This window comes from Oryzias latipes, chromosome 13, assembly GCF_002234675.1.
Source record: "Oryzias latipes chromosome 13, ASM223467v1".
NCBI classification, from domain to species: domain Eukaryota; kingdom Metazoa; phylum Chordata; class Actinopteri; order Beloniformes; family Adrianichthyidae; genus Oryzias; species Oryzias latipes.
Window position 1 is genome coordinate 23,091,580 of NC_019871.2, and position 14,494 is coordinate 23,106,073.

Here is a 14,494-nt window from a genome sequence, read left to right on the forward strand (position 1 = left end):
GCCTTTGTAGAAGCCCAGACCCTTCCAGGTGTGTGCAAACACTCAAGAGACATAAAAACCACTTTGCACACGTAAACACAAAAAGCCCCCACAAGCCCAGGCACACATATACACACAGAGAGCACCAAAAACTGACAGTGCCTTTACAGGACCACCCCATTTCGGCTTTTCAATTTAAGAATACAGACAGGCATTGTGAGAGGCTACAGTGTGTTTTCAAAAACACACAGAGTTGGCCGGAAGGCTTAAAGACGGCACATTGTGCTGTGTTGTGACAGAGTGTAATACTTAACAATCACCTCATCATAGCCATGTCCGTGACCTGTCGGAGCCTTACACGGCTAACCAAGCAGAACCACCGTGTTGACAGTGAGTCACACCTCGTGAAGAGGCCGGCTCAGGAAAGGCTGTCTCCCTGTGTCTTTTACAAGAGAGACGCTGAGTGTGTTATGGAAGCTGCTCTTCTTCATGTGAAGAAGAGATTTTTGTTCCCAAAGGAGGAGGGTGAGAGGACGCAAAAGACGCATAAAAGGTTTTTCAGCGTGGGAAAAAAAAAAAAAAACCAAATGATATAAAATTTGTTTTTTAATGGCAAAAATGTGAATTGAAATATGTGGAAACCTTATGCACATCTTTGAATAGCTGCATTTCTGAGATGGCACTAAAAGAATTATCTAGATGGACCACCAGGGAGGAGTGATGACAACCACAAAAGCTTGATTGTGTTCTTTTTATCTGGGTCAAGCGATGGCATGCTCCTCACACGCTTCAAATGAAGTTTAGACTCTTGTCTTGTCTCTCCGTGTCTCAGTGCGTCTGTCTGAAGGGGGTTAGGGAGAAGAACAGGCCCCCATCTGTGCAGCACGCACCTTTCTACAGCCAGGTGAGCAGCAAAAGGACTGTGACATTCCATGCATATCTGAGAGTTTATATCGCAAGCGTGACAGGGAAGTGAGCAGAACTATCATCCCAGCCCTGCCTCTTCTGATCATTCCCTGTGGTCTTTGCACGGCAGAAGCCACAGCACCGTTACAGTGGGAAAACATGGCCTGATAGCGAGGGGTGTCTGTGCAGCACACTGAAGTGTGTGTGTAGACTGAAGGCAGGCCAGCCGCGTTTATCTGACTTGGATCACAATAACAGTTTTTCACAAGGAGGACAAATATTGGGAAAAGCATCAAAGTTAAAAAGCAGGAACTTTGAGAAGTTTGAGAGCTAATCAAAAGCAAATCATCCACGTTTTCTTTTTCTTTACTTTCTTTGTGTTGAGCAATTGTGTCTCCACATACCTGATCATCTACCTGGCACGCTGTCAAGTTATGTTGTGTGGCCGTGGGGGCAAACTGGATGTGCTTCAGCCAGCTTCCTGTATCTGGTTTGCTGGCATCCACGCAGAATTTTACATGGCCGGACCCATCCAGGATCTGCAGAAAGGAAAGGAAGAAGGAGAGATGTAGATTTCGATCGGTATCAGACCAGGTTACAGTGTCCAAACACAGCCTAACCACAAACCTCCCACCGAGAAATATAGCTCAAATGTTAGCAGAGCAATCTGTGGAGCAACACAAACACACACCACTGACAGATACACACCAAAAAATACACACATGCAAACATGCCAGATTAAAATTTTTATTATTTCTTTTTTTTAAGTGACTAAGGAAAACGAAACAACCAAACAAACAGACTTGAACACTAAATTATTAGGAGAAAGGTCATTAAGGCCCTGAGGAAGCTTTTTACATCGTGATAAAATGTAAATAGTATTGGGCAACAACACATTAGTACTACAGCCAAAGAAATACTATATTCTTTAGATGCCTAAAATAAATACTAGCAAGAAAATAAAAAAATAAATAAAATAAAATAGAAATTTTACATGGTTTTGTTTTTGACAAAATAACCATCCTCGATCTTTGTTTTACCTATATAAATAAATGTATAAAAAACAAAAACAATTTTGACCCCAGTAAAATTTGAGAGAAAAAGGACTTTTCTTTTGAAATAAAATTTTACATCGCTGGTTAATATCTCTGGTTCTTCTGCAACTTCCTCCTAGATTTGATTTTTTTCATAATAATGTTTTATTCTTTAATCATTTATATAAAAATGTAATAATGCTGTTTACAACACTGCATGATTAGGAAAAACATAGAAACGTTTAGAATTTTTTTTTAATTGTCGGACTTTTGCACGTCTTGTTTAATTAACAGGTTTTCTGTACGGTTGTTTTAAAATGGGAACATTTGATTTATTGGACAGCAGCTGCAGACTTTAATGGAAACAAATCAACTGCTGGGAACCGCAAACTACGAACTTAAAAAGGTGACAAAGAGATTGTTAAGATACGGGACAAACGCATGGCTTTGTGTCTATCCTCATTCCTAATAAATGAATAATTATTTACCAAAAAGCCTTTTGTTCAGACTAAAACTCGATCTGCATCGATCCAATCAATTGGTTAAAGTTTAACCGAAAAATATCAAATTTATTAAAAATATAAACAGCAAAAACAAATGTGGAACTTTTCGATAAATGACCGAAAACGGATTTTATTTGATGTTAGGATAAATGCGCTTACCGTTCACACTCGAGCTTAAGTGGCGATCTTAAAGTGAGAAGAAGAGCGATAAAAAAGTCCGGGAGAGATAAAAATAAAAATAAAGAACAGAAGTGGAATTTAATATAAATAGATAAAACTACAAAGTGTTTTTGTTTCTTTGCGCCCTCCGCGCTCTGGACATGGTAAGAAGCCGCGGTGCGCCGCTGTTCCGGTGTCTCATCGGGTCTCGGAGTCGCGCAGGACGCACCTCTCTCTCCGCGTCGTGCCTCAGACGCTCAAAGTAAACCCGCTTTCCCCCGCGTGTCTGATGGACGGCTCGGTGTCCGCGCGTGTCTCACTGCCCCGCAGACATCCCACAGCGGAACCAAATCCCCCTCTGGCGCATCAACTTGCTCCCAACTTTTGGCCGTGCGCGCTTCGTTTGGCTCGTCCGCTCCTCTGGTGTCACTCCTCCTGTCCTGACGCGCCCAGGTGTCCTCTACCAGCCATTCAACTTTTCATTTTCCCCTTTCCTCTCCCCCCCACCTCCCCCCTCCGTACTCATCGTCTGTATGACAGCAGGAGGACTGGTGGATTTTCAGAGCATCGTCTGGCGTGCTACGCGCCGCGTACTTTGTCTTTTCAGAGAGGGATTCCGCGCGCATCACAAGGGGACAGGTCCCCCAGATCATTGGAGGGGTGTGCGCCCCGGTCGGAAGGGACTCCTCTCTGCAGTAAATTTCAAAGTGACAGGGGTCCGGGGTTGGTGAGGGTGAACGGGGTCACGGAGAGTTCGTTAGGGGGCTTCTAAAGGGAAGAACTGCACACTCAGGCAGCGCACTTTAATGAACCCGCGAAAGCATCAAAGCTGTGCATGTGCACGTGTTCCCCAACTTTTTTTTTAAACAACACGTAGCGCACGAACAGATTCAAATCCGCTTTTTCTTTAATTGCTTGTAGCCATACCTCCCAGCACGCAAAACAAAACAAAATAAAACACTTTCCCGAAGCCTCTTATGCGGTTAACAGCTGCAGATTTAAGTTTTCATGCTGCAGCAGGGAACTTTTAAGAAGACGAGGTGACAGAGGCCTACCACCATTCTCACAAATGTACAAGAAAACGTGGCATTTTCTCTGATTTAAGGAAAAACAATGCAGTTCGCTCCTTCCACTCGACATTCATGCAGTCATCCATCAAACTTTGCGCAAAAAACGAACATTCTCTGCCTGCGCACCTGCTCTGCGCATACATTTAGTACTTTCCTGTTTTAAAAAAATCTTTCAAAGCAGATGCAGTAATGAAACATGCAATAATAAAAGAAACGTCCGCGTTTATTAGGCTCCTTAAGCAGGAGAGGATGGGGCTTTGGCTGATGAGAGCAGATGATGATGGATAACTCCTCACTTTGTGACATTGACCTTCCATCCCAGATAATGCCCATTGTTTTACCAAATCGCGGAGCAAATGTGCAGGAAAGACAGGAAAAATCGTGTGTAAATAAGGCAGGACCCCGGCACCGATTCCCATCGTCTCCAGCTCCTTGAGAACCAGAGGAGAGACCCCGGTCTGCGCGGTCATTGATTTCCTGCCTCTCCTCGACTTGTCCATTGTTGGAACCCTTTTTAATTTAGCCATAAATTGGGGAAAGCTCAAGTCGAATGAGCTGTTCTATTTTCTTCCTGTCAGGATGAGGGATTTGTTTTATGATGCATTGTGTATTAAATAAAGGTAATCTGGGAAAGTGATTGCTTCACGGCCACTGTGGGTCTGATCGAGAATCCTGGAAAGGGAGAGCCGGTTTTTCTGGAAAATGCAAAGGTAGAAAAAGGAGGATAAATAGGTGTGCTTTGCGGGATCATCCATGAGTAGAATGGTGGAACTGTGGCTGGGTCTTTTTTGGTGACGGGCCTGCGCGGAGGGAGAGCTTCCGCACTTCTTTGTGTGGTCAGGAGATGGCGCACTCAACTGAACTGCAAACCCTGTCAGAGTTAGTTGCTGCAAAACGTTTTCACACCATGAAACTTTATTCAACATGAAGCTATGCAGCGACAAAATTGATCAAATGAACAAAATCTGCACTACTTTCCGTTTATGGCATCTCCACTTATTTAGGATGCTAATTAAAGTGATTCAAATCAACATATGAAAATCCATAAATAAATAAAATGAAACATTTTTCCCTTTCTTGTCTCTCCACTTAATCGTCTATAAACATCTGCATAAAGGCGTCAACAATTGCCGGTTGCCGACATGAAAGATCGTTTGCGCGCCTGAATGCGTAATCATCCAACGAGCGTCTATCAAGCAGCTGAAGACCAATGGGGGGAATTTAAAACACTTGTTCAATTAATAAACAACCAGACGGACTTGTGAGGCGTAGACTTCCTAATTCGCATTCGTTTGAGCAGCCCGCAGTAAACAGGCTTCCGTTGTGCTTGGATGAAATGGATGCGTTTTATCTGACTTATGCCATTCCTTTTTGTCTTAATGGTTGCGACGTGTTAAATAGTGGCGTGAAAAAGCTGTTTATCAACAGATTACAAACACACACAGGCTTGAGGGTATGTTCTAGTTCCTGACTATGTCATGCCACACACAAAATTTCATACTTGTTTAGGGGGAAGCCAAATAGCAAACCCGATAATGTGGCCATAAAATGCTTGAAATAGATCTCAATTGCTGAAATTGTTCTTTTTTTCTTTGGCTTAAGGGTTTTCTTTAGTTGTCATTCAGCCATGCAATTTGGACATATTTCTCATTAATAAAATATTTATTTAACTAAATTTTCAGGGTTAGGGGCCAATATTTTCTTTTTGTCATTTAATTTGAGAAGTGATTTCAGTTTTTACTACTAAATCTGGAGCCTGGTGAAGTTAGAAGCTGGAGTAAGGGGGTGGGAGTCTGTGATGGGGGTTCCCATGTGGGTTGCAAACCGACTCCAGCAGGCGCTGCAGCCGAGGGGCCACATGGAAACACTGGGAAGGCCTGTGTGGTGCATTCCAGCACATCCTCCAGGAGTGTGGGAAGAAGAAGAAGAAGAAATATAATATATATATATATATATATATATATATATATATATATATATATATATATATATATATATATATATATATATATATATATATATATATATATATAGCCCAAATAAAATAGCTCAACCATGAATGTGGGACCTCCTGGTGACAACAACAAAAAGCTGCATTACGTCACCATCATGGTTGTGTATACACATCCCCCTGCACTTTTTATTTAGCCTTAAATGTGGGGTGACTCAATAAAGTGGCGGGAACCTTTTCTGAAGCTTAGTTTGACTTCAGATGTAGCAAAAAAATTAAAAATAAAAAAAAATTCTTTGATGAACACATTCATCAGTGGCTGTTAGAGCACTGCACATTAAGTGTGAAACTTTAAGCCTCCATACCAGAGGAAAGACTTGGTGATCATATATTCCAATTAGCATAAAATACAGCAGAGGAAATGAGAGGAGAAAATGTAAATACAAAATTTCCTTGGCTCTGGAAGTAGGCCCGTTGTGAGCAGCGTGTTAATCTCCACCTCAGTAATTTGGTTCTAGGGAGAAGACAGAAGCCCTGCTGCTGTGCCCTGCACTTCATAAATCACTGCTTTATGTGGACAAGGTCAGCACCCGCTCTCCTCCACGCTCCCTCCTTTTCGCTGGCCCCTCCCGGACCCTCCGCCATGTTTACCCGGCCGCCCGGGGGCTCTCAGGACCAGACGAGCTCACTTCTAATTACTTTGGATTATTTTCATTTGCCGGGGGTCAGCCAGGCATTCCGGCAGAGAGGCGGAGAGAGACGGTTTCTTGACAAATTCGGTGGCCTGTCAGGAACAAACCTGGCGTGTTTGCTGAATTAGCACATGGCTGTTTTGTTCTGTGTCTGTTCTTACCTTTGAAGGCCTTTTGCAGAGGACTGCAAACATGTCTGCCTAAACAAATATTACACATCACTCAAAAACCCCATTTCATGGGTGTTTTTGTGTGTGCGTGTGTGTGTGTGTGTGTGTGTGTGGGTGGGGGGGGGGGGTGTTGCACATTGTCTGTTCTTTAAAGACCCTCTCCAGTCATCTTCTGATCTATAGTCAAAGTCTCCCCAGTGGTCTTTTAATTATGAGTATGCTGTTTTTTGACAAAATTTAAAAAATTGTGTTGTTTTCTATCATTTCTGCTGAGCAGAAGTAATTCATTACAAATTCACCTGTGAGTAGTGGGCAACACTGTTGCTCCAGAGCAACCCCGCCCCTCTTTTCCCTCCCTGTTGCTGAAAGCTCTTTGTTGAAGTGGAGAAGGGAACTTTTGGCCCTCTTGTTGTATTGTGTTGTCTATGTAACAAATACGATCTTTTTCAAACAACGTTCTCGTGTGCTTCTGATTCTGAACGATTTTAATAAAGAAATACTCTTAAATGTCATTTTGAGCTTCATTTTCTTTAAATACGTCCTCCATCCTCAAAATAAAAGTGCTAAAAGAACATGTTAAAAACACCAAAAATAACATTTTTGTCCCAGTGTTTAAGTCTTTAAGCAACAAGTGTAATAAGAAGACATATTTTTGGGAGACTTAAAAATCTTACTATCTGCAGATACAGAAAGTGCCAATGCAAAAAGCTGATGTATTTATGTTATTCCTATAGCTTTTCCACCTCTATAAAGCTTGGAAACACAATGGATGTGCAGCAGATGCAAAAAAAAAATTGCGGAGCACAGGTTGCATATAAATAGACTAATTTGTTCTAAAAAACGACCAGAAATTTGGGCATCAGTGCTTAGAGAACATTCCAGCCGAACTGAGTGGTCAAGATTAGATAAGAGCTTTTAGCAGATGCTTCCTAAACAAAGACTCGGCACACAGGGCCACACTGTATGTGCGCGCAATAAAGCTGCACAAGAGTCAAAGGTCACGTTTTCGCAGCATAAATCCAGCATGCCCACAGCTCCCATGTGCACAGGACAGATCGGAAACTTAAACAACTCACTCCACCCCACTCCAGTCCTGCACGGGCGAAAAGGGAGCTGGTAATTAGAGCATGTAGTCTTTCGCCGCAGGGAGAACAAATTGGCTCTAAAGCGCTCATAGATATCATCTTTAAAAGACCTTTTTATGTACCAGAGGTAAAGCGGCGTGGAACTGAACACGGTGCTTCAGATGTTCGAGTGTCACACATTCATTACGTTTATTGAGCTCTCGTCTCACGTTTAAAAGTCTGGGCTCTGCTGTAACACTGTGACAGCCTGCTTTTTCCACAGCCATGTCCAATTGGAAGGCTAATGTTTTAATGTTGTCACATATCAAAGAGTTTCATCTTGCTCACGGTGACAGAGGAATCACGGCTGCGTTCATTCAAAGAGAAACAAATCTTTGAAAAATGACTGCGTTTCATTGAGAAGAAAAAAAAGGCACGTCAAAGAGTTACAAGTTTTACGTTTACAGTGACAAGTGTCTGTGTTTTTTATTTGTTTAAGCCGACAACAGCTGAGAAACACAAGTGGAAAGGTTCATACTATTAAGACTGAAATAACAGCTAACATGATAAAAAGTAGTCCAATTGTTACAAAATTTGAAGTGGCCGAAGTATGTAAACCTGTGCACATATGACCAACTTAAATGGAAACCTTTGCACCACTATCAACAACAAAAATGATATTATTATCACTTTAAATGACGATAAAGCACACATCATGAATCTACCATTGGCATGTCTTAAACTAAAACTACACAATATTTTGGTGACATCAAACAGCACTTTTAAATAAAATGTTTTTTATTTTTTGATGAAGGGATTCATAAACGATATCAACATCACCTTAGATTTAAGCACTTCAACTTACTATCATGTCAATTTGATCAAATTTGACAAGAAACTAATTGCATCAAAAGGCTTTTAACTTTCAAATATCAGTTATTGGCATAAAACAAAAATAAAACCAAATAAAGTTTGAGAGACAACATTTTCGTGCTTAAACACAAAGATTGTCAAGTGATAGTGGCATCGTTTGTCTTATTTTGTCAAATTTTCTGACTCCAACCTCTACCTATACCAAAACATTTTAAAAAAAATCATCTACCTTTCGCTTTCCTTTTTCCTGATTGATTTAAAGATGTTTTCAACTGTCCTCACACCATGTCTGTGTGATTTTTTTTCATGCAAACAGTTTTGATTGTCATAACATTCAGTGCTGATTTATCTGAGGCACTCAGACACTTATTCTTAGAATTAAAAAAACAAAACAAAAAAACCCCTATATTGTTCAGATCTGACCTTTCAAGATACAAATTGTAACTCCAGATAATGTTTGTTTCTCCAAATCTAATATGTCTTACTCTGAAATAGTTGTGCTGTAACAGGGGACATGCTGCTGCTTCCTCCAGTACAACATACCCCTGGCATCTGTTTAGTGCAACGCTTTTATAAAGGGTCGGCCTGAATGCCATTATTTTAAATAGTAAAGTTCACTTGGAACAAAGTATGGGTAGTGAAAGTGGGAAAATGCTTGATTCTTAAACCCATCAAATTTCTGAAGTGGAAGATTCTACATCAAGTTTTGCCATAGAAAATAGACGAGTTAAGAAAGATAGAAGTTGGAAACGCATGCATAATCAAAATAAACATCAGCTTAGTGAGAAATACCTCTAAGTTCTTCTTCATCAATATTTGTGAGTGGGAGCTATGTAATAATACGGTAAGTATTTAGGTGTAGTAGTGGAGGATGCAGAAGACAAGGTTAGATGAAGGAAGCTGATTCTCTGTGGCGACCACTAAAGGGAAAAGCCAAAAGGAAATGAAAAAGAAAAAGAAGACTTAAGCCAATAACAAGCTGATTTTTTGGAAGGAGCCAAATAGCTTCCTTTGCAGTTTTCAATTCTAAGAACTTGCTGGCTTTCAATGAAATGGTTCTGACTTCTGAAGTTACTTTGGTCTCATTTTAAAAATTAAAATTTTCGCTCATTTAAACTCTGTGATCAGGCTATTAGGCTTTTTCTAAAGTCATTAGTATGTTACCATCATTTAGTACATGCGTACATGTGACCTGTAATAAATGATAAATCTTAGTTTTAACTTAAGCATTTCCATTTTTTTATGAATTCTTGGAAAACTGCAAAAAAAAAAAGAAAAGAAAAGGAGGGAACCCAGCAAAAATCCATGTCCATACATAGTGTCCTGAGGTTTTAACAGGAGATCTGTTCACCCGGTACATCTCAGTCTGACTCGATTTGAACGGCCAATATGTTCATCGATACTCCCCAGGTTTATTCAATTCCAACCCAATCAGTCAAGTGTCATAGAGTTTTGGGTTAATATTCCAACTGAGAAGCCCAGTGCTAGGTGGAGATAAATCAGTTTTTATGATGGGTTGTTATGGTTTTTATAGCACTGGGCTTGTGAGGGACTGATTTGGGGATCAATCACCTCCAGGTGTCTGCCTGGGGCTGGGGTGCTGAGACGATCGATTGAGGATCTAGAGCTCTGCTGATGGAATAGAGGTGCATTTGTGAGTGTGTTGTGTGTGAGATTGGGTGCATTTGTAAAGTATGTCTATTAGCTCGTGAAGGCGGGAGAGACGAAGTGGTGAAGGTGTATGTGTGAGTGCTTCAGAGACAGAGAGGAGATATATCTGGGGGCTGTAGCTGTGATGAAGAGCTGTTGGATTATGACCAAACCATCTCAGCTCATACGGGAGTCTCCGCTTTGCTCCCTTCTTGCTCTATCCACTTCTTTTTTCAGGTGGCACTTTGGAAAACTCATTGTCACACAACATTTAACAAAGACAGAAGTCTCAGTCAGGCAGCTTGAGACGACTGGCCTGATGGCTAGTGTGCATACTTTCCCTCAAACAACCTCTTTTTCTCCCCTCGTTGCGTGTCGTACCTGGGAGAGACCGGCAATGAGGGCAAACTTTGCCAAGACACATAAACAAGTATGTGCATCAACATTATGAGCCATCAACACACAGACACATTCATCACACTGAGGTTTGTCAGTTCTCCTTCTCTGGTTGTAGTGTTGAAATCCGTTCAACATCTCCCCTGACCGTCGGGCTGATGCTTCCTGTGTGCTGTCAGCGGGGCCCGGCTGAAACAAAAGATGCGGAGAGCAAGGTTCACGGTTTCTCAATCAGAGGAAGTTGGTGCCGATTGCGCTGCCACTGAAGAAGCATTCCAAGCCTTCGAAAATGCACGTTGGCTGCCAGGTGCATGCTACACGTGTCATTTTTGCCAAGAAAAATACCTTTCCGCTTAAATTTTTAGTCCATAATGTATCCGTTTTGTCTTTCTTTACTCTTATTTAAGATTTCTTTTCTCTTTTTTCCTTTGTCATCTTGCAGAAGACAAGACTGTCTCTACACCTCTACCTCCATAGTACTAATACTTTCACTCTACTTGCCTAAGACAAAGTGGCTATTCATAATTAGGCTCAAGAGATTACTGTAGACATCTTTATAGAAAACACTGTATTAAATTTCTGCGTGTTTGACAGCAGTAATGTCTCTTTTTTTCCAGGGTGCGACCCCAAAAGTACTCCGCTCCGATTCAGTCTCCTGCATCTAACACATAATAAAGTCCCACTCTGATCATCTTTTCTTTTATTTTAAAAGCGTTCCATGTGGTCTTTTAATTATGATTATGCTGTTTTAGCCCAAATCAAAAAGATTGTGTCATTTTAAAGGACAAATGTAGAGTTCAATAACAGGGTAAATTCTCATCCTTCGCCTCTGTTTAGACGCACGGCGAATTCACTACTTAACAATGTCTTCTATCTCTCTGTGATGCAGTTTGATGACTTACTGTCCTGCATTAGTCCAAGGAGGGAAACTACAAATAAAAAAAAAAATTAGAGGTCCCTTTTAATGTTATCTTAATGCAAACAAGAAAAAAATCTTAAAGTTCAGGAAAAAAACTATTAGATTTTCCTCCATGTTGATTTTGGACTTCACCCGCAGATTGCATCATCAACACGTCACTGGTCAAAGCAGAGTTCCTGTTTGGTTGACGTAACACAAATTCCTTGCCAAAGTTTGGATGTTTGAACTTGTCAGAATTGTAGCTGTGCTACAATGTTGCACCTCCCTAAACAAACTGCAGCGCCAAAGGTTTAAATTGTGCCGCTGGACCTCTGACCGCATCTTTACATTAACATGACATTGAAACCGTCCGCCCCTGCTTTTCGATGTGAACGCAGCATAAGTTGTGGGCAGAGTGACCCTCCCCGTTTCTTGGAGCTCAGAGCAGGGAGCTTGTGGCCACCCAGTGCATTTCCCATGTCACAAACACGCTCTTTTTTAAATTGTGTTTTTTGTTTGCTTGTGATTCAAAACGATTTGAGTAAATATACTCAGAAATGCAATTTTAAGCCTAATTTTATTTATATATGTCCTCCATTATGAGAAAAATGCTAGAAGAACATGTTAAAAACACAATTTTCAACGGGTCTTTAAGTACATGAGGGCTCTCTTCAGACCAGTGACTGTTTATGTTGCAATGTTGTGTTTGTGATTTTACTAGTCTTGGTGTGTTTATGATCCTTTTCTCCTGCCCGGTCCTGAAGTTCCATGAGAGTTGAGAGTGGCGGATGCGTTTTGGGGATCTGGTGTTCATTTAGTCCTAAGCCAGGCTGTACACATGTGTGTGGCAGTGTCTGTAGTGTTTGTCCACACCTCAAGTCGGAGCAGCTTTGCAGGTTAGTGTTCTGTCTGCTCTCATTCTCCTGCAAGCTTTTCCTTTTGTCTTTCTGCCTCATTCTTGTTTTGTCTTTGTCTTAGTGATTATTGTCACTCTGGTTGTGCAAAAGTAGAAGTGAGTTGAACAAGCTGTAATGGGCAAGCGCCATCAAAGGTAGAGGGGCTATACAGCCCCCAGGGTAGGAATAGGGTTTTTGGTGAGGGCTCGGGGGCTGGTGGTGAGGTGTGCCCTGGAGAAAGGGCCCTGGTGTAATCTCTGTGCTGAATAGACGGAGCTCTTAATAGAATCCCGTCGTCCGGCTGCCACCGAGAGAAACAAGAGCTGTAATGGATGGGCTCAGCTCTGGCTCCCACTTTCCCCCCGTGACCCCTGCGTTGGTCAGAAGTAAGAGCTAAAGAAGCATTGTAGCCCCAGGCCTGATTGAATGGGGAAGGAGGGAGGTGGTGGTGGTGCTGGCAGCAGTAGGGTGGAGGGGTGGAGGGGTAGCTGCGCTGATAGACCAATTTCCCACTACTGCAAGCAGCAGAACTTGATTGATGAGGGCTGGTGCTGGTGAGAGGAGGCCCATCACATGCGATCACATAAATACTTATTCAGCTCGAATTGGGCCTGACAAGCCTTACGACAGCTTTGTGCTGTCACAGATATCATTGGAAGGAAAACGCTCCATTAATCATGCGTAATTAACTTTTCCAAAGGGAGGTTCTGCTTGGAATCAGTAGTGACCTGCTCAGTACGTAGATAAAAAATTTCCAGCATCTTAACTGGGATTGGAGAGGGTCTTATTAAAAAGGTGGAGCTAGTTTCCCCAGAGCCCCTCCGTTTGTACAGGAAACAGCTTCATTAGTATTGGTTTAGAGCTCTAATGGGCTCAATACAAAGCCTCCTCTTTTTAACCCACCCTTGTTCAGTGGCCTTACAGTCCAATATCCTGTGAACGCGCACCACCATAATGTTCCCTGTTTGAAGTCAGAGCGCAGCCCATCTCAACGCCTGCCTGTAGTTAACTACTTTGACCCTCCCATAAAGAAGTGTAGAGGAGTGAGCTTTGGAGAGCCAAGCAAGCCATGTTGTATCATTCTCTCTCGCACTGCCTCCACATGGGAGCAAACTGAAGCACAGCCCTTTTGTTTTAGGGCAGTAGACCAAGCGCCTGAATAGCTCGCACAAACTGTTGAATGCAGGCCAAACACTAAATTTCACTCTTTTTCTGTTCCTTTTTAGATTTTGGAAAGTCAAATCAGTTATCAAGCTGATAGATACACTCAACTACTGAATAAAGTGGTGGGATTATACTGAAAGCACTTCTGTCACAAGAGCAAACTATTTTTAAATAAAGGTAAAGTCATTTTGGTCTAATTTGATTTATATTGACTGAAATGGATCCATAGTGTTTCAGATAAATTAGATTATAACAATCAGAAATCATATAGTTTTGTTTGAAGTTTCTTGCCTTTTGTGCATAGGTATGGTGATGATATGAACAAGATAAAAAAGAATGTTGTTTGTCAAAAAATATTTTTTTCTCTCTCTTAAAATGAAAGCCTTAAAGGTTTACATTATAACGTTTTGTGCTAAAATCACAATGTACTTTTCTTGGTATCAATTTAGAGCACCAAGGTTATTCTTGGCATGCTTCACTGCACACTGGGTCTTATTTTATTTGTCACAGGAACAGGTGTCACTAAAACAACATAACTGTTTTATAATAGTCAGCAATGGATGCATTGAATTCCAAATAAGCACACAGACCTTCCCTGAATCACTCCCTTTCCTATTCAGTTAGTCATCCACACTCATTTCCTCTGAACATCATCCTCACCATTGCACGGGCCTGACTCATTTCCTGTCTGTTAATTATATCTGTGCAGTCTTACAGAAAGGAGAAGATTCTCTAAATCCCCAGACAGGCAATATGACAGAGAAGATGACCAACAAAGGTTATCAAGATGCCAGTAGTCTCTGTAAATAGAGTGATTGAGCATGTTGTTATTTTTGTCCCCTCCCCTCCCAACACGACTTAAAAGTACAAGAGGCATAACAACAAAGTGCATAACCAATTCAGATGATCAAATTATAACCTAATTTGCCCTTAAAATAACATAAACAAGTTAGTTAGTTTAAGGATCTGAAAGGATGCCTGGTTATTGAACTAACCTAAAAGACCATTGCAAAAATGAGACCACACGCGGATGTGGAGTAAAATAAAAAAGAAGGAAGAGTAGAGGAGTGTGGGAGAAAAGAGAGGGCA

The 14,494-nt window shown here is 41.4% G+C and overlaps 1 protein-coding gene across 14 annotated transcripts in view; it reads right to left on the minus strand.

Moving 5' to 3' along the window:
• The window catches only part of mecom (MDS1 and EVI1 complex locus), a 155,406-nt gene that overhangs the window by 26,109 nt on the left and 114,803 nt on the right, over window positions 1–14,494 (minus strand). For 12 of the 14 annotated variants that reach the window (XM_011482827.3, XM_011482823.3, XM_011482817.3 and 9 more), the window contains exon 3: window positions 1,290–1,424. In XM_011482827.3, coding sequence (XP_011481129.1) covers window positions 1,290–1,424 — 135 coding nt within the window. Of the gene's footprint in view, window positions 1–1,289; window positions 1,425–2,581; window positions 3,278–14,494 lie in introns of those variants that run through there. The other 2 variants (XM_020708416.2, XM_020708415.2) reach the window with 2 other exon arrangements.